We start from the raw sequence: 26,129 nt of genomic DNA on the forward strand, positions 1-26,129 counted from the left end.
TGGGAGGGAGGCTTCAGCTGGCCGGCAAAAGGAAAGCTGAGTTCCCAGCCGACCCACGTGGTCGAGGTAAAACATATGGAACGGGTGTGAGTGTGTGTGTGTGTGTGCGTGCGCGCGTGCATGTCGCTGTCTCTGTGTTTTGTCTATGTGCTATGAGTTTGTGTCACAGTATTAAACTAACCTGGTTTGGAGAGAGAGAAGGGTGAGGGGAGAGGGGAAAGACAGGAGGCCTGGGAGGCTGAAAGAGATCAGGCAAGAGAAGTGGAAAAAGAGCAAAGACCCAAGGGAGTGGGGCGGTTAAAAAGAGCGCGAGACACCGTTCTCCAGCGAGAAGCAGAAGGAAGTGAACGAAGAGGGTAAGGGAGTCGCCTGTCCCAGCCCCTTCCGGGCCGAGGAGGGGCCCTGGGAGGGGTGGCGGGAGGCGCGAATCCTCAAGGAGGCGGGCTCGGGGCAGCACGAGGGCGCGGTGTGGAGCGGCCGGGTAGGTCGCGGGCCAGGGGACTGGGACCCAGGCCGTGGGGCCAGGGCAAGGAGCGGTGGGCGGGGATCCCCGGCCCACCCTAGGGGGCCTGGGGAGCGGGGGCGGGGGGGCGGAGCGGCCGACCCCTTGCCGGGGGTCAGGGGGCGACCTCAGGGCCTTTCCCGGTGGAAGCTGATGGTCCTGGGGCTGTATGGGGAGGCCAGGACGGGGGTCTTGGAAGTACCCCATTCTTGATCGTTTGCGTGGGGAGTTGGGATTTTCTTGGCATCAGACTGGCCCAGGCCGTGACCTAACTGACCCTGTGACCTTGGGCAGGTTGAAATGCCACTGAGTTTTAGTAAGCTGAAGATAACAAAACGCCAACTTTGCCGGCTTGCTGTGAGAATTTATGACACATGTAAAGTCCCTCGCCTGTGCCTGCTTCTGTCTGGCTGTGGCTTTTATTTTAGCTGGCAGTGGCCAGGGTTTGTTTGGGTTCAGAAATTCCTGCTTTGCCACCTGCTGGCTCAGGTAACTTTGGGTAAGTAGTAACCTTATCTGTAATTTGAGGTTGCCTATTTTTTTTTTTTATAGCCAAAACCCAAAACAGTTGCCGTCCCGTAGATTCCAACTCATGGCAACCCCATGTGTGTCAGAGTAGAGCTGTGTGTGCTCTCTAAGGTTTTCTTTCTTTTTTTGAACCTTTTCTTGTGGTTTAGGTGATAGTTGACAGAGGAAATTAGTTTCCCATTCAACAATTTATACACAGCTTGTCTTATGACATTGGTCGCAATCTCAATGTGTCATCACTGTCCCCACTTTCTCCCTGGGCTCCCCTTTTCCATCCCAGCAGCTTTCCTTCCCCTTCCTGCCTTCTCATCTTTGCTTTTGGGCAAATACAGCCCTTTTGGTCTCCTATAGTTGATTGTTCTGAGCTGGACCTTCTGCATGGATGTTTTTGTTCCCTTTGTAGGCCTGTCTGTTGTTTGGCTGGAGCCCTCGTGGCACAGTGGTTAAGCGCTCAGCTGCTAACCAAAAAATTGGCAGTTGGAGTCCATCAGCTCTTTGGCAACCCTGTGGGGCAGTTCTACAGGGTTCTACAGGCAGTTCTACTCTGTCTTGTAGGGTCGATATGAGTTGAAATCGACTCCACGGCAGCAAGTTTGGTTTGGTTTCATTGTTTGGCTGAAAGGTGGGTTCATTTTCAGGTTTTAAGGGTGTTTAAGGGCCATAGGGAAACCCTGATGGCATAGTGGTTAAGTGCTACGCCTGCTAACCAAAGGGTCAGCAGTTCGAGTCTGCCAGGCGCTCCTTGGAAACTCTATGGGCCAGTTCTACTCTGTCCTATACGGTGGCTATGAGTCGGAATCGACTCGACGGCACGGGGTTTGGTTTTGGTTAAGGGCATAGGCTCTGGGCTCCACCAGTCTCTGTCAGACCAGTAAGTCTGTTCTGTATTTTTCTCCCTTTCTATCCAGGACCTTCTATTCTGATCTAGGTCAGAGGGGTTGTTAGTGGTAGATAGGCACCAGCTAGTTCATCTAGGTCTTCTCGTCTAACGCTAGTAGAGGCTGTGGTTCGTGTGGTCCTTTAGTCCTTTGGACTAATTTTTTCCTTGAGTCTGATTTTCTTCACTCTTTTTTGCTCTGGATGGGAAGAGACCAATAGTTGTATCTTAGATGGCCACTTGCAAGCTTTTAAGACCCCAGTCGCTTCTCACCAACATAGGTTGTAGAGCATTGTCTTCATGGACCATGTTATGCCAATTGACCTAGAGGTACCCCAAGACTATGGTTCTAAGCCCTCAAGCCCAGTGACTCAGTCCTTCAAGGTGTTTGGTTTTGGTTAAGAAGTTGTCCTAACTGTGCCCCTTGTGTGCTTTATTACATAGATGGATATGTTTGTAGCACATACAAATATGTATGTAATAATATCCACTGCTTGTAGGCTCCTGGGTATACTCCCATTTGCTATCCCATACTTGTTCAGTTTACATATTAACCTATGTAAGCACTCATACATTATTGTATGTTATTATTGTTATGCAGAGTTGTATATGTAATAGTAAAAAAAAAAAAAATTTACTGTTGCCTTTTACTCTTGTGTAACTCTCATTGTCTTAGTTTGCCTTGGTCATGCTGTGCTTGCATCACCCATATTGTGTTTTGTGTTTGCCTTCACCAAAGTTAATACGTGTCTACTGTCTAGTTAGTGATTTCTTCTCCCTCTCCCTCCCGTTCCTGGTAACCATCAAATAATTTTTTTTTTTCCATGTGTAAACCTTTTCTAGAATTTTTATACTAGTGGCCTTATATAGTATTTGTCCTTTTGTGATCAACTTATTTCACTCAGCATCATGTCCTCCAGGTTCATCCATGTTGTGAGATGTTTTGCAGATTCACAGTTATTCTTTAACATTGCATAGTATTCTGTTGTGTGTGTGCTACAGTTTTTCCATTCATCCGTTGATGGGCACTTGCATTATTTCCATTTTTTTGCTATTGTGAATAATGCTGCGATGAGCACGGGTGTGCATATGTCTATTTGTGTTACGGCTTTTATTTCTAGGACATATACCTAGGAGTGAGATTCCTGGATCATACGGTATTTCCAGTTCTAGTTTTTTAAGGAAGTGCCATATCATTTTCCACAGCGGTTGTACCTTTTTATATTTCCACCAGCAGAGTATGAGAGTTCCAATCTCCCCCACAACCCCTTCAGCACTTGTGTTTTTTTCTGTTTTTTTGATCAGTGCCAATATTGTTGGGGTGAGATGGTATGTCATTGTAGTTTTGATCTGTGTCTCTCTAATAGCTAATGAGCCCTGGTGGTGCAGTGGTTAAGAAAGAGCTTGGCTGCAAACGAAAAGGTTGGCAATTTGGATCCATCAGCTACTTCCTGGAAACTTTATGGGGCAATTCTACTCTGTTTTGTAGGGTAGCTATGTATGAGTCAGAATCGACTCAATGACAATAGGTTTTTTTTTTTTTTTTTTTACGGCTAGCAAAGGAGCCCTGGTGGCGCAGTGGTTAAAGCGATTGAAAGGTCAGTGATTCGAAACCACCAGTGGCTCCTCGGGAGAAAGATGTGGCAGTCTGCTTCTGTAGAGATTTACAGCCTCGGAAATCCTGTGGGGTTGCTATGAGTCGGAATCAACAGCAGTGGGTTTGGCTTTTTTTTTTTGGAATGGCTAATGAGGAGCCCTGTTGGTGCAGTGGTTAATAGCTTGGCTGTTAACCAAAAGGTCGACAGTTCGAATCCACTAGCTGCTCCTTGGAAACCCTATGGGTCAGTTCTGCTCTGACCTATAGGGTACCTATGAGTTGGAATCGACTCGAGGGCAACAGGTTTAATGGCTAATGATCGTGAGCATCTCTTCATGTATCCGTTGGCCTCCTGAATGGCCTCTTTGGTGAAGTGTCTTGTTCATGTCCCTTACCCATTTTTTAATTGGTTTGTCTTTTTGTTGTTGAAGTTTTCTATAAATTTTGAGATTAGTCCCTTGTCAGATATATCACAGCCAAAAATTTTTTCCTAGTCTGGAGGTTCTCTTTTTACTCTTTTGAAGAAGTCTTTTGACGCATATAAGTATTTGGTTTTTAGGAGGTACCAGTCATCTAGTTTATCTTCTGCTGTTTGTGCATTTTTAGTTATGATTGTGAGTTTGCTTATGCCATAGAGACCCTAGGTTTGCCCCTATTTTCCTTCCGTGATCTTTATAGTTTTAGGTTTTACATTTTGGTTTTTGATCTATCTTGAGTTAGTTTTTGTATATGGTGCGAGGTATGAATTCTGTTTTGTTTTTCTGCAAATGGATATCCAGCTTTGCCAGAACCGTTTGTTAAAGGGGTGGTGAGGGCATTTATCATTTCCCCATTTTATAGATTTTGAGCCTTTGTCCAAGGTCAGCTGTCCACAGGTGGATGAATTTACTTCTGCGTTCTCAGTTCTGTTGCATTGGTCTATGTGTCTATCGTTGTACCTGTACCAGGCAGTTTTGACTCCGTGCCTGAGATCAGGGGATGTGAGGCCTCCTACTTTGTTCTTCTTCTTCAGTAATGCTTTGCTCACCCGGGGCCTCTTTCCTTTCCTATAAGGCTCCCAATGGCTGATTTTTTGGAAGTAGATGGTCAGACCTTTTTTCCTAGGTGTATCTGCGCAGACTCGAACTGCCAATCTTTTGCTTAACTCTTTTGCCACTAAGGACTCCTGAGGCTGTCTGTAAGACCTGCCTTCTCTACTGCTCAGTTTGTTGTGAGGCTCAAATGAAATGAATGTATTAGAGGGTGTGTGGAAGTATATGCTGCCCAGGTGTCAGCGATGGGCACTCACTCGGGAATGCTTCCTGCAGCTATTTCTAACGACTGGCCTCCTCTTGCCGGAAGACCAGCATCCCCTTCCTCCACCCCACAAAGACCTCTTTGTTTACCTCTACCTTTTCCACAGTCCTGTTCCAAGCAGCCTCTGCCTTATTTTGCAGAATCCAGTGGGTGCTGCCCAAGCCTGAAGCACCCAGAGCCAGGGAGCCGCCTGCAGGGAAGGACTTAACACAGGAATTTTCCACGTGCGCAGACGCCAAGACTTGCAGCTGCTGTGGTCATTCCAGGAGGCAGCAAGTAGGATTCGAGAACCCACACCTCCTCAGGCTATGGCGGTCCAGGGCCTGTCCCTTCGTGTGGCCACCTTGCTGACGGGGCTGCTGGAATGCCTGGGCTTTGCGGGTGTCGTCTTTGGCTGGGCCTCACTGGTGTTTGTTTTCAAAACGGAGCATTACTTTGAGGACCTGTGTGAACCCAAGGCCCAGCTGATAGGCAACGCCACGGAGCTGACTGGTAAGGGCAGTGATGGTGAATTCTCTGGAGAATTTAGGGCTGGAGCCCTGTGGCACAGTGGTTAAGTGCTCAGTGGCTAACCAACAGGCTGATGGTTTGAACCCACCAGTCCGCTCTGTGGGAGGAAGATGTGGCAGTCTGCTTCTGTAAAGATTACAGCTTTGGGAAACCTATGGGGCAGCTCTACTCTGTCTTACAGGGACACTATGAGTTGGAATGGACTCTACAGCACCCGGTTTGGTTTTTTTTTTTTTTTTTTTTGGTCCCAGGCACGGGGGAGGAGTAGGAAGGACTCCCAGCCTCTGCTTTCCCTGCCAACCTTTTTATGGGGAGAGGGAGGGACTTGGTCTAGAAGGTGCCCGGGATGGAAAGTGCTAGATCATGAGGGGTAGTTCCTCACCAAAAAACCAAACCTATTGCTGTTAAGTCGATTCTGACTCATGGCGGCCCCATGTGTTACAGAATAAAACTGAGCTTCAGAGGGTTTTCTTGGTTGTGATCTTTATAGAAGCAGATTGCCAGGCCTTTCTTCTGCGGAGCCTCTGGGAGTGTTTGAACCACCAACCTTTCAGTTAGTAACTGAGCAAAAACTCTTTGCACCACTTAGGGACCTTTTTTTCTTTTCTTTTTTTAATTGCGCTTTAAGTGAAAGTTTACAAATCAAGCCAGTCTCTCCTACAAAAATTTATGTACACCTTGCTATGTACTCCTAGCTGCTCTCTGCCTAATGGGACAGCACACTCCTTCTCTCTACCCTGTATTCCCCATGTCCATTCAGTCAGCTTCTGTCCCCCTCTGCCTTTTCATCTCGCCTCCAGACAGGAGCTGCCCACGTAATCTCATGTGTCTACTTGAGCCAAGAAGCTCACTCTTTACCACTATCATTTGCTGTCTTATAGTCCAGTCCAATCCCTGTCTGAAGAGTTGGCTTTGGGAATGGTTCCAGTCTTGGACTAACAGAAGCTCTGGGGACCATGACCTCCAGGGTCAGGGATCTTTTGTTTTTTGTTTGTTTATGCTATTTAAAAAAAAAATTTTATTGCGCTTTAAGTGAAAGTTTACAAATCAAGTCAGCCTCTCATACAAAAATTTATATACACCTTGCTATGTACTCCTAATTGCTCTCCCCCTAACTTTTTTTTTAATGAGACAGCACACTCCTTCCCTCCACTCTCTCTTTTCGTGTCCATTCCACCAGCTTCTGACCCTCTCTGCCCTCTCATCTCCCCCCCCAGACAAGAGATGCCAACATAGCCTTATGTGTCTATATGATCCAAGAAGCTCATTCTTCACCAGTATCATTTTCTATCCCATTGTCCGGTCCAATCCCTGTCTTAAGAGTTGGCTTTGGGAATGGTTCCTGTCTTCGGCTAAGAGAAGGTCTGGGGACCATGACCTCCGGGGTCCTTCTAGTCTCAGGCAGACCATTAAGTCTGGTCTTTTTACGAGAATTTGGGGTCTGCATCCCACTGCTCTCCTGCTCCCTCAGAGGTTCTCTGTTGTGTTCCCTGTCAGGGCAGTCATCAGTTGTAGCCGGGCACCACCTAGTTCTTCTGGTCTCAGGCTGATGTAGTCTCTGATTTATGCGGCCCTTTCTGTCTCTTGGGCTCATAATTACCTGGTGTCTTTGGTGGTCTTCATTCTCCTTTGCTGGAGGTGGGTTGAGACCAGTTGATGCATCTTAGATGGCCGCTTGTTAGCGTTTAAGGTCAGGGACCTTTTGGGGAGTAGTTAGGAGAAGTCACATTTTGCCTCAGCTTAAGAAAGAACTTTCCACCAGGCAAGCAGTCCAGGATGGATGAGGCTGCCGTAGTGGGGAGCCTAGGCTGGGTGGCCACCTGGCAGGAGGGTGGAATGGATGGGAGATGGGTGTCTGAGATCTCCCTTCCTCTCCTCAGACTGCAAAGCCCAGGATGAGAGGTTCTCACTCATCTTCACGTTGGCGTCTTTCATGAACAACTTCATGACCTTTCCCACTGGCTACATCTTTGACCGGTTCAAGACCACTGTGGCCCGTCTCATAGCCATGTAAGTCCCCAAGGCCCTGCTTGGACAGAGGTGGGCGAGAGGAATCCTTCCAACTACGGCAGCCCAGCTTTGAGGGAAACCCAGGTCAAGTGACTGGGCAGCCTGGCCAGGCCCTGGGACAGCCATGCTCTCCACAGGACTGATCTACCCCAGAGCACACATTCCCCTGGAGCACACATTCCACCCCAGAATATGTTCCCCCCTGCCACATTCCCCCCAACACACATTACCCCCCCACACCCCCCCAACACACATTCCCCCACCAGCACACATTCCACCCCAGCACATTCCCCCCTAGCATATGTTCCCCCCAGGACACATTCCCCAGCACATTACCCCCCAGCATACGTTTCCCACCAACACGCATTCTTCCCCAGCACACTTTCCCCTTCCCCTCCCCAGCACACTTTCCCCTTCCCCTCCCCAGCACACTTTCCCCTTCCCCTCCCCAGCACACTTTCCCCTTCCCCTCCCCAGCACACTTCCCCCCCAGCAAACAAGCATGCATTCCCCACCCCAGCACACATCCCCCCCCAGCATACAAGCACGCATTCCCCTTCCCAGCACGCATTCCCCTTCCCAGCACACATTCCTTGGGAGCACACAAGCACGAATTCCCCTCCCTGGCACACCTTCCCTGGGAACATGCAATCCCCTCAGCACGCATTCCCCTCCCCAGCACGCACTCCCCTCCCCAGCACACATTCCCCCTGAGTATGTGAGCACACATTCCCCCTGAGTGTATGAGCGCACATTCCCCCAACATTCCTTCCACCAATTACACATTCCCCCAGGAGTTGCTCAGCAGCTTTGTTGGGAACAGCCCAGGGTGTGGACTCTCCTTCTCCCACCCCTGCTTCCTGTTCTTCTAGCCTTCCCCTGCTCTAGTGAAGCACTTCTACTGTGTGACTGTATGACCTGAGGAACTGAGCAGGAAAGTGCCTAGTTCCTGAAAGGCCTGGCCTGGGCCAGGGTTACTGACATCAGCAAAACCTGAAATTGCCAGGGCTGTGGTTCTTGGGTCCCTGGCACCACACCTAAGTTGCTCAATCTTCTTCCTGCTCATACCCTGTTACTCCCTCAAGGCATTGATAATAAGGTTTCCTGGGTGTCTCTGAAGGAGCCCTGGTAGTGCAGTGGTTAAGCACCCAACTGCTAACCAGCCGCTCTGCGGGGGAAAGATGTGACAATCTGTTTCCATAAAGATTACAGCCTTGGAAACCCGGTGGAGCAGTTCTACTCTGTCCTGTATGGTTGCTGTGATTCAGAATCAACTCGATGGCAACAGATTTGGTTTTTTAGTCTGATGGAGGAGTAGCTGTGGGCTTCCTCAGGCACAGTCAGGGTCAGGGGCTGGATCACGCTTAGGAGCTGTGCTACTAGGCCTGGGGCCATTGATAAGCAGTGGCCTGGTGGGGGCCGATAGGATAGAGAGGAGGTGCCACCTGAGTGGTGGGTACCCTCTGAGTAGCAGGCATGAGATTAGCCATCAGAGAGAGGGACTGGAGGGCCAGCCAGGCCTGGGGATGGGCCAGGAACTAGCCAGCGAGTAAAGCAAGTCCTTTATTCTTTATTTCTCAATCTCTCTAGGTGTTTGGCTCCCTGTCTCCTCCTCTTCCTGTTCTTCCTCTGCCCCTCCCGTCTCCTCTCGCCTTTGCTGTGAGGGCTGAGGACACTGTTTTGATCATCCTTTGCCTTACTAAACTGTGAAAGGATCCCTGTCCTAGTAGTCATCTAGTGCTGCTATAACAATACCACAAGTGGATGTTTTTAACAAAGAGAGGTTTATTCTCTCCCATTCCACTATGCTAGAAGTCTGAATTCAAGGTGCCGGCTTCAGGGGAAGGTTTTCTCTTTGTCGGCTCTGGAGGAAGGTCCTTGTGATGCATCAGCCTTCCCTTGATCTGGGAGCATCTCAGCGCAGGAACCTCAGGTCCAAAGGACTGGGTCTGCTCCAGGCAGCTTTCCTGGTGGTATGAGGCTCCCATTCTCTGCTTGCTTCCCTTTCCTTTTATCTCTTGTAAGATAAAAGGTGGTGCAGGCCACACCCCAGGGAAACGCCCTTTACATTGGATCAGGGATGTGACCTAGGTAAGGGTGGTGTTACAATCCCACCCTAATCCTCTTTAACATAAAATTACAATCACAAAATGGAGGACAACCACAGAATACTGGCCTAACCAAGTTGCACATATTTTTGGGGGGACACAATTCAATCCCTGACAATCTCATAACCTGCCTTAGGGTGAAATCATCACAAAGTTATAGTAGAGCAAAAAGAAAGATTTTATTCAGCGTATGTGCAAAGAGGCAAAAGCAGGAAACGGACAAGGATGCTTCCAGAGTCCGAGGAATATTACAGAATAGGCAAAAGCAGGAAAACAGACAAGCATGCTGCCAGAGCCACGTCTTTCTGAGTCTGAGGGACCTTACAGAATCATCAGGTATATATATATTACAAATGGGTAAAAATCATTGAAGCCTTTACCTTTTCACAGATTGGTTAAAAACTGCCAAATCACTGTGGTGCTGCATTTTGAATTGTTTTTCTTAATAATCATTGATACAGGTTTCAGTGATGACAGTCAGGAGGGTCTTCATGGGTCCCACAAGTCCTACTACTCACTAAATGCTAATTAAAAAAAGAGTGGAAAGTCTTCAGGTCTTTTGTGCTGTTTGTGATTTCTTTATGTGAAAGTTTCCCTAAAAGATGTTTTACAAGATTGTCCTAGCTGTTGTCTTTATACCTCAGGACCCATTTGATATGTCCTGTGAGTCCTTGTGGGTCCTTGGGAGTCCAGCTCTAGCTGGGTCACATTCTAGGACAGGGAATAATGGCTCCAATATTATCTCCTAAATCAAACCTTTAATGTTCGAATCTGACACGTTGCTGTGGTGTGAATTCTGTCCCTATAAGACAGAGTAGAACCGCCCCACAGGGTTTCCAAGGCTGTAATCGTTACAGTATCAGACTGCCACATCTTTCTCCCATGGAGCGACTGGTAGGCTCAAACCACCGACCTTTAAGTTAGCACCCAAGTGCTTAATCACTGTACTACCAGGGCTCCTTATCTTGGAGTCTAGATCAGTCCAAGCTTTTTCTTTTGCAGAAAGGGCTACTGAGGCCCAGAGAGGGACAGTGGCTTGCCCAAGGTCACACAGCAAGGAGGAATTAGGACTCAAGGTTTTGAATTGCAGACCAGGCACAAACCCAGTTCTCCAACAGAGACATCTCTTTAGGTTTATTGGGACTTCCAAGTGGGAGGGCTTGGGCTTCTCCTACTTTGCCCCTGGCTAAGCCCAGCAGTGTTACCTGAGAAATCACATCCTCACTGAGCTCATTGCTCCAGTCTTCCCAACCTAGCCTTGGACCTTGTTGTCGTTAGCTGCTGCTGAGTTAACCCTCAACTCATGGTGACCCCATCCATGATAGAACGAAAAAATGCCCAGTTCTGCACCATCCCCATGATCGGTTGTGGATCAGACCATTGTGATCCATAGGGTTTTGATTAGCCACTTTTTGGAAGGAGATCACCAAGTCTTTCTTCCTAGTCTGTCTCAGTCTGGAAGCTCTGCTGAAAGCTGGTCAGCATTATAGCAACACACAAGCCTCTGCTGACAGACAGGTGGTGGCTACGCATAAGGGGCATTGCCTGGGGATTGAACCTGGGTCCCCCCACCATGGAAGGTGAGAATTCTACTGCTGAACATTAACTAAAATACCAAACCAGTTGCCAGCAAGTCGATTCTGACTCATGGCGACCGCATGTGTAGCAGAGTAGAACTGTGCTCCATAGGGTGGGATGGGCAAAATGCCACTTGAGGTCAGGCCCACAGCAGAATCACATTGGGGCTTCTTGTACCTGGTTCTAAGTCTGGGGCAGAAGAGACATCAATGCCTGTTGAACGCCTAGGCTGAGAAGGCGGGAGTCAAGTGCCAAATCTGGAGATTGGGTGAGCAGAATTCTGTTTGGCCCACCACGTTCCTCCTTTCTTGACAACATTCTCCTTCTGTTCTGTTTTTCAGATTTCTCTACACCAGTGCCACGCTCACCATAGCCTTCACTTCTGCAGGTGAGTGCAGGTAGATGGGAGGGCGGAATTGGGACTGGAGTTCAGGGGCCCCTGGTGCGTGGGGCAGCTGCTGGGAAGGACACAATGCCCCCCGCCCCGCCCCCAACTGTGGTTGTTCAGAGAACTACCTACTTTGCCTATCTGGAGAGAGTTCTCGAGAGAGACTGAGTTATTGCTGGTCTGTGAAGACAATTTACTCAATTGAGAAATGTGGAAAATAAGGACGGGGGGTAGGGTGGTTCTTCGGAGTAGAATTGATTCAAAAGTTAGAGTGTAACTAGGAAAAAAAATTGGAGGGCATTGATAATCAAGGAATCTGGTTTAAGCATTCCCCATTGGTATAGTATATTTAAAGGTTAGTATAAGGCAAAAATACTGAATTTTTTAATGCATCAGCAAAAAGAGAGGAGGACCCTCAGTAAGATGGATTGACACAGTGGCTGCAATAATGGGCTCAAACACAGCAAAGATTGTGGGGATGGCACAGGACCGGACAGCATTTCGCTCTGTTGTGTGTAGGGTTGCTATGAGTCGGAACCAACTTGATGGCACCTAACAATGACAACATTGTACTTTTGATAATTGCTTTGTTTTGCATTTTACTATGAACTTGATGGATATTCAGAGGGCTGAAACTTGCTCAAAGCAAAGTAGAAACAGCAATGGAGATAGTTAGAAAGTTGTAATGTGACTGTTTTATAGTGACACATGGGGACGATTGTAAGGATGGAAAATAAAAGGGTAAATTCCTCTGGTGAAAATAGGGAAAGGCACTCCCTCCTTCACTGTCTTCTTTAGAATTCACTCCACATAGCTGGTAAATTCTTTGCCTTTCTAAAGAATCTGTGAATGTAACTTCAGGCAGTTCTTCTCTGCCTTCTTGTTTTTTCCTAGAAGGAGATGAACTTGAACTCAGTTGGCCCAGTCCTATCTCCAGGCCAGAAGGATTAGAAAATAAACAATTATCTGTAAAATACGAACATACTGATTGTACCCCCTTACGTATATAACAGTTAAGACTTCCTTCTGTTTTTGCAATCTCTTTAGCAGATTGTCTGCGATGCGTCACCTTCTGGTTTAATGCTTATCCAGTAATCAAACTTTTCTTTCCTTTCTTAAAAAGAAAAAAAGAATTGATCCAAAAGAATACATTCATCCTTTTGCTTGTGTTAAAATGTTCTCTCTTTTTTTTTTTTAAATGAAACGATAGTAACATGAATGAAAGTTATTTTTGAAAATGTTCTTCCTTAGCAGGGTGAAAGTTGATAGCAGTATTGTAGTCAAAAGTTTTGTTTTCAAATTTTCGTAGTCTATAAAATCCCAAGGGGGGCAGTGTGGTTCAGTGGTAGAAATCTCACCTTCCATGCAGGAGACCCAGGTTCGATTCCTGGCCAGTGCACTTCATGTGCAGCTTCCTCCTCCCCCATCTGTTAGTGGAGGCTTGTTGTGTTGCTGTGATGTTGAAAAGGTTTCCGCAGAGCTTTCAGACTAAGATGGATTAGGAAGAAAGGCCTGTTGATTTACTTCCAAAATCAGCCAGTGAAAACCCTATGGATCACAACAGTCCAATCTGCAATTGATCACAGGGATGGCGCGGGACCTGGCAGCGTTTCATTTCATTGTGTGTGGATCGCCACAAGTTGGGGGCTGACTCAATAACCGTTAAAAACAACAATATAATCCCAAAGTCTGTGAATTCTAACCTGATTCACCCCCTTTCCTGCCCTGCCCCTGGAGTAGTGGAGGAAATTGAGGCCAGAGAGGGACCCCTTGCAAGATTTGCCCAAGGCCCCAGAGCAAGTTAGAGCGAAGGGCCTGAGAGGCGGTCTCCCCACCTCTGGTTGGCGGTCTCCCCACCTCTGGTTGGCGGTCTTCCCACCTCTGGTTGGCCTTTTTCCTAGTGACCTGGCTATGCTGGCCGTGACTTGCCTTCCAATGTTCCGCCCCAGTGTCAGACCACGTGGCTCAGTTTTGGAGTTAGGAAGTGAAAGTGCATAACTGTAGTGTGTGTGGTTCCTATCCTCTAGCTGATAGGAGATGGCCTTTACTTGCACTCGGCAAACACAGACGCTGAGTGTCTTCATCCAAGCAGCTCTCCTGAGACAGCCTGGCCTCCAGCCAATTATCTGAAACCACTCTTCTCATCAAAGCAGCTTTATCTCGCCTAAAAGCCTGTAAATGACTTTACAGTGGCTAAATATGGAGGTGGTGGCACGATTGGAGCAATAATTTCCCCTCCCCAATAGAATGGAGTCCTGGGGTAGTGCAAATCGTTAACATGCTCGGCTGAGAGGTTAGAGGTCCGAGTCTACCCAGAGACACCTTGGGAGAAAGGCCTGGTGATCTACGTCTGAGAAATCAGCCACTGAAAACCCTGCGAGGCACAGTTCTCCTCTGACGCACATGGGGTCCCCGTGAGTCAGAATCTACTCGATGGCAACTGGACCCTGATAAAATAGAGCTTTTTTTTTTTTTTGGAATGAGTGGTGAAGCCACAAAGACGATTGTGAAAGGAATCTCGATTAACATTTAGTACATTAGGAGAGTTGTTCAATTTTATGAAGACAGACACTGAATTGTGCTTGGTGTGAGTCCTCTAAAATTGAGAGCAAGAGTTACTTAAGAGGATATGAGGGGACACTCTACGTTAACAAACATTTCCACCACCACCTGGTGGAAAAGTGGTTCCCTTTTTACTTCTCCTTCAGTCCTGATTTCCTAAGAGAAAGTCTCGATTTGGGGCTAGCATTTCTAACTCCTGTGGCAGGAGCGCGTCTCAGGCTTTGGACATTCTTTGGGCACTGGGGTCCGGCTACAGTTTACTAACATTGTTTTCCTTTCATGGTATTTATCTTTACAGCGATTGGCTATGCGTAGCAAGCAACACTGGTGCTTTCATTTACAGTAGTGATATAAAACCCAGAACCAAAACCCACTGCCGTCGAGTCGATTCTGACTGCCAGCAACCGTATGGGACAGAGTAGAACTGCCCGGGAGAGTTTCCGAGGCTGTAAATCTTTACGGAAGCAGACTGCCATATCTTTCTCCTGTGGAGTGGGCTGTTGGGTTCAAACCACCGACATTTATGGTTAGCAGCCGAGCGCTTTACCTACTGCATCACGAGGGCTCCTTAGTGATATAAAGATTCCTTGAAAAGTAGATTTCTTTTGGATGCAAGTGAGTTGTAGTAGGTAACAAGGCAGGCTTGGGTTATGGCCCAAATCTTGAAGGTAAGTGGCAGAGGTCCCTGGTTGGGGACTGACAAGTTCATCAAGGGCTCCCCACTCCTGGCACTGCTGTTATCTAAGGCTTATCAGGTCTGTTGTAATGATTTGTTTGCATGTCGCTGTTTTCAAGGGCGACAGAGAATATGTTTCACTCACCTGCATTTGCAATGCCAAGCATAGCGCCTGCACCAAAGAACTGCTCGGTCCAATTTTGATGAACAAAGATAATTCGTGGCTATGGGTTTACACTTGACTACTAACTGCAAGATTGGCAGTTCAAACCCACCCAGTGGTACTGCGGAAAGAAGGCCTGGTGATCTGCTTCCATAAAGATGACAGCCAAGAACACCCTGTGGAGCAGTTCTATCCTGTAACACGTGGGGTCGCTAGGAGTTGAAGTTGACTCGATGGCAATGGGTTTGGTTGTTTTGGATTTTCTCACTCAGTTCTCATAGCAACCCCACGTGGCATGGAGAGCAGGGGTGTTGTTCCCATTTAACAGATGAGGTGACTGAGTCATGGATTCAGAAGCCAGCTTAAGCTCATGCAGTGAATTAGAGGCTGGGTTTGGTGGCTGAGCCTGGGTTTGTCCCTGAGTCCAGAGTTCTCTCCCCTATGGTGTCAGAGTGCACAGGAGCGGTTACTTGTGGCTTAGAGAGGGAAGGGAGCTAGTGTCACTCTGAGTCCTGCCTCTGTGGGCATTCCAGCTTGCCACAGCCTAAGGACTATCTTTTTTGGGGAGAAGGTGGCCCAAGAGACCTCGGTGGGGACATTTGGGAAGCCTTGACCAGTACTCTAAGACCCTTGAAGGATGCTTCTGGCTGGAATTCGGGCCCAGGCCCGGGGTTGTTGGGAATTTGGAGCAGGTGGAAGCCAGGGCTTCCTGGAGGAAAGGGGAGCATGTGCCAGAATTTGGGACTCCATGTTGGGTTGCACTTAACAACACCATTTCTCCTCTTTAATTGTTCCAGACTCAGCCTCGCTGCTCTTCCTGGCCATGCCCATGCTAAGCGTGGGTGGAATCCTGTTTCTGATCACCAACTTGCAGGTGTGACTCTGTCCCAACACCTGTTTCTGGCTAGGGGTGGGGAGGATGGAGGGGAGAGTAGAAAGGGTAGATGGGAGGGTGGTGAGAAAGATGGAGAGGAGGGTGGGTAGAGTGGACGGGAAGGTGGAGGGGATGGAGGGAAAGGTGGAGAGGAGGGAGGGGAGGATGAAAGGGAGGGAGGGGAGGGTGGAGAGAAGGGCTGTGGGTAGGATGGGAGGATGGAGGGGAGGGTAGAGAAAAGGACTGTGGGGAGGGTGGAGAGGATGGAGGGGAGGGTAGAGAGAAGGGTGGAGGGGAGGGTGGAGAGGATGGAGGGGAGGGAGAAGCACTTTTCCACAACAGGCTGCTTCAGGTAGGGCTGGCCCAAGCTAGGTTGTAGCTCTTGAGGCAGAGAGTAAGTGTGGGTATCATGAGGACCTGACATAGTCTTTGTGCCCAGGACATATTTGTTTCATGAATAAATAAGTAATTTGGGCTGGTCCTGTGTTCTCCAGGTTGGGAACTTATTTGGAAAACACCGCTCCACCATCATCACCCTCTACAATGGTGCATTTGACTCCTCCTCAGCTGTCTTCCTTATCCTTAAGGTATAAATAGCAAGAACCAGCATTTATTGAGCATGTATACATGTCTAACGCTTGCATTATGAACGGGGCATGCTTTCTTTCCATCAGTCCTCTGAGATGCTATTGTATCTCCATTTTACAGAGGAAACGTTGGCTCTCAGGGAGGTTAAGGTACTTGCTCATGGTCCTGCAGCTAGAAATGTGGTACTTGAATCCAGGCCTGTCTGGTTCTTCAGCCTTGAGCCCAAAGCCATTAAACCCCTTCTTCACACTTAGGATTTTTGGGCAGAGGCTGAGGGAAGGCATGGCTATAAAATGCTTGGGCCAGTGCCCTCAAGTGGACTTTTCCCCTCTGGGAAGAGGTTGGGAGCCCTTTGGAATGGGGCAGTTGCTGCTGTGAGCTTCTAGTTTGGACACGGTGGTGGGAGGTTGCTAGTGGGGGCAACAGGGGCAGACACAGCTCTCCTGAAGTCTGATGTTGGGTAGCAGTGCTGCCAGTGGCCCACCCAATAGCCGTTCCACCATCTTCATTGCTAACAATTTCATCTGGGCAACAGTTTGCCCAGCCCAGGGGTTGAGTCCTGACTAATATGAGCCAACTGTGAATCTCTTGTCAGTGATGAGTAGAGGTGGGTGTGTGAACTAGTCCTGGTTAATTAGATGAAGGGGGTATATACTAGAGGACTTGAAGGACATTTTCTTCCCTGATGAAAGGTGAGACCAGAGCAAAAGGAAAATCCTCCCTCTTGATCCCCCTTCCCACCTTTCCTCTTTGAAGTTTGTTGGAGGAGGATGTGATAGCTGGAGTTGTGGCAGCCATCTTGTGATTATGAGGCAACAATCTGGAAGACAAAAGCTAACACATTAAGGATGATAGAGAGGAAGGAATGAAAGAGCATGGGTCCTTGACACCCAAGCTGCCCAACCTGGGACAGCCCTCTGTACTTTGTGTTAGGCCAGGGACAGCTTACACAGCCTTTGCGTCATGGGGGAAGAGAAGAGGAACCTTGGGAGTCACTACCCAAACATGAGTCTAGTTTAGTCCCACGAGCACCCTGGCTTGATGGCACCCAGAGACTGAGCCCATTGGACACTTACTCAAGCTTCCTGCCCCTGGTACGAGAGCCACCTTCCAGTTTCTTCTTCCTTGCCTGCGTGTGCCTCTGTTTCCTTCCTCTTGCTGTACAGATGCAAGGGAAGAGAGCACTGGAGCAGGAGTCAGAGTCCTTAGTTTAATCTGGCCCTACTGCTCCTGCTCTGACCTTGGGCAACTCATTGCACCTCTGTGGACCTCAGCTTCCTCTTCTGTAAAATGAGTTTGGGCTACCTCAGTGGTTTTGAAACTGAGCTCTGAGGACCACTTAGGGGTTCTCTTAGATGTTATGGGGGAGAGGGTGACTGGGCAGCTCCCCATCGATCTGTTTTGTAAGTTAAATTTTTGTGTAAGATTTTGTTTGGACAAAAAGACTTTGCTGCTATTGAGGAAGAGGCACTGGGCTGGAAGATGTCCAAGGAGCCATGCTAGGAGGCTGCCCAGGTTGTGGGGTGGGTGATGAGATGCTTGCCCTGCTGCTGCCTGGGCCTTGGGTGGGGATGAGGCTGAGCACGAGTGTGGACCACGTGTCTGTAATCAGCTTCCGGCCTCGTGGCAGGATCCTGATGTTTCCCTCCTTTGTTTGCAGCTCCTCTATGAACAGGGCGTCAGCCTCAGGGCCTCCTTCCTCTTCCTCTCTGTCTGCAGTGCTTGGCACGTCGGGCGCACCTTCCTCCTGATGCCTCGGGGGCACATCCCCTACCCACTGCCCCCTAACTACCACTATGGGTAAGGGCTGTGGTCTGGTAAGTGTGGGTGAAGGCCCCGCATCTGTCCTGGGATGGGAAAGCAGGAGTGGAACAGACGTGGTTATATAGGACAGAGGAACCCTGTCTCAGGTGGGGGGGACCAGGGCAGGGGTATATCGGGTAGCTGTTGCTGCATGACAAACTGCCCAAGCCTCAGTGGCCTAAAATATTCAGCATTTATTGTTTATTTTAAGGATTCCCTGGGCGGTGTAAACGGTTAAGCATTTGACTACTAACCAAAAGGTTGGCAGTTCGAACCCACTCAGACGCACCTTGGAAGAAAGGCCTGGTGATCTGCTTCCGGTAGCTCATAACCTTGAGAACCTGTGGAATGCAGCTCTACTCTGCAACACGTGGGGTTGCCATGAGTGGGAATCAATTCGATGGCAGCTGGTTTTGCTTTTATGTTTTACAAGTCTTTGGGTAGCTGGGTAGGTCTGCTGATCAGGGCCAGATTCAGATGATCTCAACAGGGCTTGGCACATCTGTGGTCAGCTGGCAGGTCAGCTGGGGGCTGGCTGGTATAGGATGGCCTTATGCACGTGTGGTTTGTCTGGCAGTTGGGGTAACAGGGATGAGTGGGTTACACGGTAATATCCCTCCGGCAGGCTAGCTTGGGTTCGTTCACATGCTGGTTACAAGCTTCCAAGAGGGAGCGCAGAAATGTACAAGGTTTCTTGAGGCCTAGGCTTGGAGTGAGTGTTTTTGTACTTTGGACATGTTATCAGGAGGGACCAGTCCCCGGAGAAGGAAGGACATCATGCTTGGTAAAGTAGTGGGTCAGTATAAAAGAGGAAGACCCTCAATGAGATGCATTGACACAGTGGCTGCAACAATGGGCTCAAGCATAACTAGGGTTGTGAGGATGGCTCAGGGCAGGGCGGTGTTTCGTTCCGTTGTGCATAGGGTGGCTATGAGTCAGAACCAACTCGACGGCACCTACCAAAAACAGCAAGGCTCGGAGTTAGTACAGCATCACTTCTGCTGCATTCTGCTGCCTGAAGAAGTTCACAAGGCCCACCTGGATTCAGCAGGTGGGGAATAAGTCTCCATCTCTTGATGGAAGAGCTGCAGAGTCTTTGCAGAGAGCAGGGTAGGTGAAGAGTTGAACGGCATTTGCAGTTGATAAACGCGAGGCCTGGAGGGAGGGCATTCATTTACTGCTTGCCTGCTGTTAGCCAGTCCCCGTGTGCTCTCTGGGTCAGCCTCACAATCATCTCCTCACATAGATCTCCTTATTTCCACTTTCCAAATGAGAAACACAGACACTCAGGAGAGTTAAGTCTGAGCTGTGTTCCCACAGCTGGGAAGAGGCAGGGCTTGGATTTGAACCCAGCCTTTTTGACTCTTTCAGCTCTTCCAGTGGTTCCCAAACTTTGCTGCATATGAGAATCACTTGGAGATCTTTTCTTGTTGTTCTTAGCTGTTGTCCAATTGGCCCTGACTCATGGTGACCCCACGCACAGCAGAACAAAGCACTGCCTGGCGCTGTGCCATCCCCCGTGGTCAGTTGTGAATCAGACCGTTGTGATTCATAGGGTTTTCGTTGGCTGATTTTCAGAAGTGGATCATCAGGCCTTTCTTCCTAGTCTGGAAGCTCTGCTGAAACCTGTTTGGCACCATAGCAACATACAAGCTTCCAATGACAGACGGTGGCTGCACTTGAGGTGCATAGGCTGAGAATCAAACATGGGTCTTCTATATGATAGGCAAGACTTCTACCACTGAACTACCAGTGCCTCATTGGATGTCTAAAAAATATGGAAGCCTGGCTCCCACCCCCAGGCATTTGGATTTAACTGGTGTGGGCTGCAATCAACACACACAGCATAGAGACAGAGAGCGTGAGAGAGAGAGAGAAGCCCCCCAGGTGATTCCAGTGTGCAGAAATTTGGGATCACCTGCACTCTTCTGTCTGGCCTGTGTCTTGGGCTCGGTTCACAGTCCTGGGGCTGGGCTGGTGGGTCTTCTGTCTCCGTAGCCTGTGCTCCGAGAATGGCTCTGCAGAGGAGAAGAAAGCGCCTGAGCCTGAAAAGATGGAGCGCCAGTCCAGGGAGCTCGTGTCAATGGATGGTGAGCCCAGCCCATCAGCCCATCTCCCCATCAGAGCCTGGCCTTTCTTGGTATGGCCCTGGCTTCTTGGTACTCAGGGTCTGGAAAGGTCAGGCAGAGAAAGGACCTTAGAGCCATGTTGTCAACCTGCTCATTTTATAGAGAGGGTCCAGCAAGGGGCAGGGCTGGCCTAGGCTCGCACAGAGGGTCACTAGAAGGCACTAGAGCTAGCTCCCAGGCACTCTTTCTCTCTTCTCTTTCCTGTTCCTGTTTTCTCTCTCCCTCATCTCATCATATTCCCCTGAAGTCTGCCTTTCACTATTTGCCTCCCCCCAGCTCAGTTCTTCCTCCCTGTGCTTCCCAGCTCTAAGTCTGCTTATCCATCCCGTCTCTGCAGGTCTCCTGGGTCTTCACCTGTCATGTCCTGTCTCCATCGCTACCTCCTCTCCCACCTCTATGGGTCTTTGGTTACAAACACTACTAACTGCAGCTGGCTAATTAAAGCAGAAATAAGAATAGGATCTGGGAAGCTTACAAAGTCAAGGGGAAAACTAACCTGCCAGGTAGAACCAGGATACCCCTGGGATCCACATCTAAAGTCAAGGCCGGTCTGCCTCTGTGGGGAGAACCATCAGATGGGCCAACCGTGGATCCTGAGGCCTCACCCCAGGCGGAGGGGCTGAACACTTAATTCACAGTCCCATCTGAACAGTGGAGAGGAGGGCAGGGGAAGATTCCCAGAGGAAATTCAGGCTGTTGGTACCAGAAGAAAGGGAAGGGATTTGGAATAGACCAAAACAATGTGTCTACCACATATTCTTTCTCTGGCTTTCTCTTCTTCTTGTCTTTTCACCATTCTGGCTGGGAACAATCAAGAAAGTGTTAATGGAAGAAGTATTGAATCCAGGTTGTAAAAGATCAGATTTCAGGAGACAGAGAAGAGCGTGGGATAGGGCCATTCAGGTTGGTGGGGCCAGGATGACAAAGGCATGGAGGAATTATGAGTTGGGGACAGCTTTGGAGAGCCTGCCAGTGAGTTCTGGTAGACCAGGAGAAAAGTTGGGCTTGGACCCCAGACTGTCCCATTAAAGCCTCTCCTTTCTTGCCCAGCCCAGCCTTCCACTTTCCTTGTGATTCATGCTGATTCTTCCTTTCCCAGCAGAGAGCCCCGGGCCTGGGCAGCAGCAGGAGCCCCGTTCCTTCTGGAGCTATGCTTTCTCTCGGCGCTTTGCCTGGCACCTGGTGTGGCTGTCGGTGATACAGCTGTGGCACTACCTCTTCATTGGCGCACTCAACTCTCTGTTGACCAACCTGGCCCGTGGGGACAGGGTGCTAGGTATGTGGTGGGGCTGGGAGGCAGCCCAGTTGTTTTCCCAGCTGGGGGCTTAGAACCTCAAGGGGTACAGGGAGTGGGCACTGAGCCCAGCAGGGCTATGTGCTCCAGAGGGTATCTGGGTGTATGGGGAGGAGGGGCAGGCAGGGTATGGCAGGGTGGGAGAGTCCCCTCATAAGGCAGTTCTGGAATTTTCTTTCTTGTCCCCTGACCCCTCTCTGCCCTTTGCAGTCAGCACCTACACAAATGCATTTGCCATCACTCAGTTCTTCGGAGTGCTGTGTGCCCCTTGGAATGGTCTGCTCATGGACAGGCTTAAGCAGAAGTACCAGAAGGAAGCGAGAAAGACAGGTAAGAATTAGGAGCAGAGAGACCTGCCTTTACCTCCCTGCCCATCTTCTCTTTTGTTCTAACTTGAATTCATTCATCCACTCGTTGTTGATAGTTGCCATCCAGTCCGCCCCAATTCATGGCAACCCCACGCACAGCGGAACGAAATGCTACCCAGTCCTGCGTCATCCAGTGCTAGGTTCTGGATCAGACTGTTGTGATCCATGAGGTTTTCATTGGCTGATTTTTGGAAGTAGATCTCCAGGCCTTTCTTGCTAATCCATCTTAGTCTGGAAATTTGCATTTTGTTCAACATTTTTTTGGGTTGTGCATGGTGTCGCCTTGAGTTGGGGGCCAACCTGCTGGTAGCTAAGAATAACAACATAGTATCATTCTTATCCCTAAAAAAAAAACATTTTTAATATATCTAATATATGGTCACCATTCAGATTTCCCTAGTTGTGTCAAATACATCTTTTTGTAAGTTGGTTTGTTCAAATTTTTGGATCCACACACAGTCCACACGATGGGTGTGTTTCATATGTCTTTTATCTCCTTTAAATCTCTAACAGGGTCCATTCTTTTGTCTTGTCAATTATTGGTGGAAGAAACTGGGCCATTTGTCCTGTCGAATTTGGCATCCTTGTCCTGTCGGAAAGGATTTGGCATCCTTTTGATGTCATCTAAAAATTTCCTGTGATCGAACATCTCCTGTTAGATTAGCAGCTTGAGGAGAATCAGTTTAATTTTTTTTTTTTTTTTTTTGGCAAGAGTAATCCAGAATTGGAGGTGTCGGCTTCCGATGGTATTCCGTCAGCAGACCCTTTATTTTATTAGGGTTGCAATGTGGTGATTTTCTATTTCTCTCATTCCTTCTGCCTTTCAAAGCTGGAATTCCTCTAGAAGGAAAAATCTTCCCCCATTAACTCTTTTGTTACCCCGAAATCCACTTCATACAAGAAAGGCAGAATAAATGTTTAGTATTTCCCCTATATTGACCAGTTTTCGGGATACGGGGTTGGTGTCCTAGCAGCCTCCAGTGGTGACTACTAGTTATTTCTTTTTCAAAGTCTCATTTTTAATCTCTCTGACGTGTTTCAGTCCATTGCCGTCATGATTCTCCATGGTGCTGAAGTTGACCCATCTTTGGCCATGGGGACCTGTACTGGTCTGGCTTCTCTGTCCCGTTGCACATAATCCCATTAGCTTTACATAGTGTCCCTGCTTTCTAGCACAGTGAGATTCAAGGGTCCCTCTAAGGTTTCTGCTTGGACAGGGGGGCGGATGGTGGCTCCTCCCTTTTCCCATCTTTCTTCCCCACCTTCCCCCTTGTACTCCTTTGTGCTTGCCTCTAGCAGCCTCTCTTCTTCCCTCTGGACCAGGTTTCTCAGCCTCGGTGGTGGCCCTCTGCTCAACGGTACCCTCGCTGGCCCTGACGTCCCTGCTGTGCCTGGGCTTTGCCCTCTGTGCTTCAGTCCCTGTTCTCTCCCTCCAGTACCTCACCTTCATCTTGCAGGTGGTCAGCCGCTCCTTCCTCTATGGGGGCAATGCAGCCTTCCTCACCCTCGCGTAAGTGGGGCTTGGGGTGTGTCCTGTGATGGCAGACACATGGGCCAAAGGGATGTGCTGGAGGTAGAGAAACTGGGAGGAGCGGGTGGGCCTGGAGGTGGTCAGGGAAGGGAGACAGGGTTTTGGCGGCAGGTATGGGCGCGGTGATACCTGGAGTTAGAGGTGAGTGGGAGGTACAGAGTGTTCATGCACTTGAGCCTTTACATCCGCTGTCCCCTCTGCCTCTTGCTCTCTCCCTGGTGAACTCCTATTCACTCTCCAAAGCCCATGTGCTAATTCTGTTCTAGCTCTCCTAGGAAGGTGTTAGAAAGTAAGTTTCTTATCTTCTTTGTGTCCATGGCACTCTCGTCTTGCTTTTTCTTTTTTGATACACATACATTGTCAGGCATGTCATGATCTGCTTTTGTGCCTGTCTTTTCTCTGGAGGTCTCCCTGGAGCACAGCCTCGGTCCCTACTGCCTTCCCAGGGCCCAGCATAGTACCTTGTCTCTGTTTCTAGTTCAAGTGCCCTGGCAAAGGAGCAGGGGTGGGGGAGGGCTGTGGGTGTGGGTGGGTGAAGAGAAGACCTAGGACAGGGCAGTTGGAGAACAAGTGGGAGGGCCCCTGAAGCTCACCGGAAGCCCCGTTGGTCTCTCAAGTTTTCCTTCTGAGCACTTCGGGAAGATCTTTGGGCTGATGATGACCTTGTCGGCTGTAGTGTCTCTGCTCCAGTTCCCCATCTTCACCCTCATCAAAGGACCCCTCCAGAACGACCCGTTCTCTGTGAGTACTGTGGGGTGTCCCTGGCCTGTTCCCCAGCAGGGGGCCCTGACTATAGGCCAGCGAGGACAACCCAACTGGGGCGACACCAAGGGGAAGTCCAAAGACCTGGCTGAGCTGGCCTGGTGCAACCACACAGGAACAGTTCTGCACATGGGCACATCCTTGGTCTTGTTTTTCAAACGGGAGCCAGTGGGAGTAACCCCACTTTGTCCTGGGGGTACCTGAAGACACAGAATTAACATGGCACAGCTTCCATCGGAAACCCTATGGGGCACAGTTCCACCCTGACACATATGGGGTCACCATGAGTCAGAGTTAACTTAATGGCAACTCGTTTGTCTGGTTTTGGTAATCCACCCAACAGAGCAGAATGGAAATAATGGAAGGTCTTTCCTCCAGGGCAGCACAGTGTCTGAGGGGAAAGTAAAATATCAGTGAGGCAGAATTGGTGGAAGAGGAGCCCACTCGCTTCCTTCATTGGCCATGGGTGTTTTAAGTCTCTGGGCTCCTGGACTTGGACTCACTCCTTCCTCTGTGCCTTCCAGGTGAACGTGACACTGATGCTTGTCACCCTGCTGACATTTGTCCACCCCTTCCTGGTATACCGGGAGTGCAGAGGTCAGAAAGGAAGCCCCTCTGCAGTTGCCTAGTTCAGAAACCCTTGTCTTCAGCCCTGAGGATGCTTTTGTTAATTGTTCCCCACCTTCGAGGACCCCGTGTCCAGAAAGACTTTGTCTCCCAGAGCTGCTTTGATTAAGTTGCCTATTTTTTTTCTTAAAAAAAAAAATTTAATGGCCAGCCAGGACTTCTGGCCAGCAAGAAAAGAATCTCAACTGCCAAAGATTGATATTGTCCAGGCCCAAAGCAGAGGCACGTGGAAGTTCTCCTCAGGGTCAGAGCAGGGAGCGTCTTCCTTCCTGCACATGGTCTTGGCAGACCTTGACCCAAGGACAGGTGACGTGATGGAGGGAGGAGGTGAGTCACCTACTACTTAGGTCTGTTTGGCCTTGAGGCCCGTGTGTGCCTGGGCCCTGTGCCACCAGGTAAATTTCCAGGCGAAGAGCAAGGTTGTCATGACATCAGCTATGTTCTGGTTAGCTGCTGTCGAGTTGACTCTGACTCATGGTGACCCCATGCAGAACAGAATGAAACACTGCTCCTTTGTCATCCTCAAAATCACCAACATCTTCCATTCCATCGTTGTGGCTATTGTGCCAATCCATCTCACCATGGATCTCCCAGGCCCTCACAGGTCCTCCACTTCACCCAACATGATGTCCTCCTCCAGCAATTGATCCCCCAATGATGTGTTCAAAGCAAGCAAGTTAGACAGTATTCTGTTGTGCTTCGGGCTTTTCACTGGCTAATTTTTGGAAGTAGATTGCCAGGCCTTTCTTCCTAGCCTGTCTTAGTCTGGAAGCTCCACTCAAACTTGTCCATCGTGGCTGACCCTGCTGGTATTTGAAATGCTGGTGTCATGGCTTTCAGCATCTTAGCAACACGAAAGCTACCGCAGTAGATTGAACCGATGGGTGGATGGTGGCCTTCCGCTATACCACCGAGCATTTAGAGTTGGCACTGGCAGCAGCCCAGCCCTCCCTCAAAGGCACAACCTTGGTTAGAGACCTGGCAGTGATCTTCATGGGAGAGAGGACCAGACAGAGTCCCTTGGCCTGATGTTGGATGGCCTTGGGCTGAGCCTTCCCCAATCTGGGCATCAGTTTTCCCACCTGTGAATTGAGACTGTTGGAGCTGCAAGTTCTTTGTGGAACAAATGTTTTAGGAGGTTTTGAGAACTGTGACATAAGAGCCAGGCCACCCAGGGGCCTTGGGAACCAGCTGACCTGTTTGATCAAAGGATTTTTAATGAGGCCACTGTGGGATGTTTATTTGGGCATGTAAAAAAATTTTTTTTTCCTCTGGGGAATGATTTTATAGAAAAATAAAGCCTGTGTGACATAAGGCAACTACTGCTTCTGCCTCTTGGCTTTGGTCTGGTGGGAGTG

At 49.1% G+C, this 26,129-nt stretch overlaps 1 protein-coding gene across 3 annotated transcripts; it reads left to right on the top strand.

Moving 5' to 3' along the window:
- Positions 1-393: 393 nt before the first annotated feature.
- On the top strand, positions 394-26,070 carry SLC43A3 (solute carrier family 43 member 3). Of its 3 annotated transcripts, none has more exons than XM_064288040.1 (13): positions 394-481; positions 4,941-5,292; positions 7,191-7,320; positions 11,348-11,394; positions 15,593-15,669; positions 16,164-16,256; positions 17,918-18,057; positions 20,059-20,150; positions 21,289-21,465; positions 21,694-21,813; positions 23,175-23,361; positions 24,000-24,123; positions 24,669-26,070. In XM_064288040.1, exons 2-13 carry the CDS (start codon positions 5,109-5,111, stop codon positions 24,771-24,773), a joined length of 1,476 nt encoding a protein of 491 aa, XP_064144110.1. In that variant the 5' UTR covers positions 394-481; positions 4,941-5,108; the 3' UTR covers positions 24,774-26,070. The 3 variants fall into 3 exon arrangements, with proteins under 3 accessions (XP_064144110.1, XP_064144112.1, XP_064144111.1); XM_064288042.1 differs by having other exon boundaries at positions 21,292-21,465; XM_064288041.1 differs by lacking the exon at positions 394-481 and adding an exon at positions 648-1,001.
- The last annotated feature ends 59 nt before the right edge of the window (positions 26,071-26,129 follow it).

Source organism: Loxodonta africana, chromosome 7, assembly GCF_030014295.1.
Source record: "Loxodonta africana isolate mLoxAfr1 chromosome 7, mLoxAfr1.hap2, whole genome shotgun sequence".
NCBI lineage: Eukaryota > Metazoa > Chordata > Mammalia > Proboscidea > Elephantidae > Loxodonta > Loxodonta africana.